The sequence below is a fragment of the Meleagris gallopavo genome, unplaced genomic scaffold (assembly GCF_000146605.3).
Source record: "Meleagris gallopavo isolate NT-WF06-2002-E0010 breed Aviagen turkey brand Nicholas breeding stock unplaced genomic scaffold, Turkey_5.1 ChrUn_random_7180001856894, whole genome shotgun sequence".
NCBI lineage: Eukaryota > Metazoa > Chordata > Aves > Galliformes > Phasianidae > Meleagris > Meleagris gallopavo.
In genome coordinates this window covers 1-1,586 of record NW_011123012.1, presented here as the reverse complement: position 1 = coordinate 1,586, position 1,586 = coordinate 1, and the positions used below count along the sequence as shown (strand labels likewise).

The window sequence follows — 1,586 nt, the reverse complement described above, 5'->3', positions numbered from 1 at the left end:
CGCTGTGAGGGGAGAGCGGAAGTGGAGAGGGAGAGAGCGGAAGTGGTGTGAGGGGAGAGCGGAAGTGGAGAGCGGAGCGATCTGAGGAGAGCTGTGTGGAGAGACAGGATGTGAGGCCAGGTGAGAGCGGAAGTGTGGCGAGGACAGGACGGAAGTGTGGCGAGGACAGGACGGAAGTGTGGCGAGGTGGGAGCGGAAGTAGATTGTAGAAACCGGAAATTGAGAGACGAGAAGCACTGAAATAATAAGGCGTGGCCCGCATGGGGCGCGCTGCTATTGGTTTTGGAGACTGAGAGTGACTCAGCGCTGAGCCAATGGGATAAGAGTGAGGGGACGGCGGGCGGAGACCGGAAGTGTTAATGAAGGGAGAGGAAGAGGAAGGGGACGGAGCGGAAGAGGAAGAGCAGCGATGGCGTGGTTGCGGGTCGGGGCCCTCAGCGGCTCTGTAGCCGTGGCGGCTGCGGCCTACGGGGCCCACGGTGGGTCACGGGGGTCCGGGGGAGGGTCCCGGGGGTGTCGGGGGGTCCCCGGTGAGGCCCAGCTCAGCCCCGCGTCCCCCCCGTAGGGTTCCGCCGCAGTGATCGCGATGATTACCAGAAGGAGGTGAGCGCCGGGGGGGTTGGGGGAGGCTCTGGGCTTTGGGTGCGAGTGGCCCGGAGGGGTTCCCCGCTCTGAGGCCTTCTTCATCCCCATCCTTCTCCCCGCAGATCTTCGAGACGGCCAATCGGTACCACATCCTGCACAGCTTGGTGCTGCTCAGCGTCCCCCGCTGCCGCCGGCCCGGAGTGGTGCGTGCACCCCCAAACCCCGTCCCGTTCACACCCTTCCCCCCCCCCGCCCGCTCTGTTCCGTCCCATTCATTCTCCGTTTATTTCCCCTTAGGCCGGAGCGCTGCTGAGCGCGGGGATGACGCTGTTCTGTGGTCCCTTCTATTACTTCGCCGTCACCGGGGATCCGTCGCTGAACCGCGCGGCGCCCGTGGGCGGAACGCTGCTCATCCTGGGCTGGGCCGCCATGGCGCTCTGAGCGGCGTCGCCCATTTAAGACCGCGGCGTTTCCCCTTTAAGAGCCGCGGCGGCGTCCCTATAACAACCGCCTCTTTTAGGACGGGGCATCGCCCTTTTAAGAACTGCAGCGTTGCCCCTTTAAGGCACGGCCCCGCCATTCCTATTGGCTGAGCGCTCCGCCAATCAGCGTGGAAAGCTCGAGTGGAGGCCGCAGCCAATCGGTGCGCGGGGGCGTGGCTTCAGCGCAACATGCGGACGTCACCGCGCTGTTGCTGGGTGACAGCGAATGGGGGACGAGCACTCAGCCTTATCCCGCCCCCTCGCCGTGATTGGCTACGGGCGGCAGAAGGAGGGAGTGAAGAGCAGCCTGTGATTGGCTGCGTCATAGCCCGCCCCCCCGAATGAATCAACCAATAAACGATGGAGTTTCAGCAGCCTCCCACCCCACGGCTCCCAGCCCCATCGATTCCCCCCAGACCCCCGCAAGGAGCCCCTCTGACCCCATTAAAGCCCCCAGCCCCACAAATTCCCCTTAAAATCCCATAAATCCGCCCCCCCCAGCCCCACAACCGCCCTCCA

At 64.6% G+C, this 1,586-nt stretch overlaps 1 protein-coding gene across 1 annotated transcript; it reads left to right on the top strand.

Moving 5' to 3' along the window:
* The first annotated feature begins 294 nt into the window (after positions 1-294).
* Positions 295-1,449, top strand: TMEM256 (transmembrane protein 256). Its single transcript, XM_003214015.4, has 4 exons — positions 295-479; positions 566-603; positions 708-788; positions 883-1,449. Exons 1-4 carry the CDS (start codon positions 410-412, stop codon positions 1,024-1,026), a joined length of 333 nt encoding a protein of 110 aa, XP_003214063.1. The 5' UTR covers positions 295-409; the 3' UTR covers positions 1,027-1,449.
* Positions 1,450-1,586: the final 137 nt, after the last annotated feature.

Coding starts and splice junctions, on each gene's coding strand:
- TMEM256 (XM_003214015.4), top strand. CDS start 410: ATGGCGTGGTTGCGGGTCGGGGCCCTCAGCGGCTCTGTAGCCGTGGCG. Junction 604..707: donor GCGATGATTACCAGAAGGAG/GTGAGCGCCGGG, acceptor TTCTCCCCGCAG/ATCTTCGAGACGGCCAATCG. Junction 789..882: donor GCTGCCGCCGGCCCGGAGTG/GTGCGTGCACCC, acceptor ATTTCCCCTTAG/GCCGGAGCGCTGCTGAGCGC.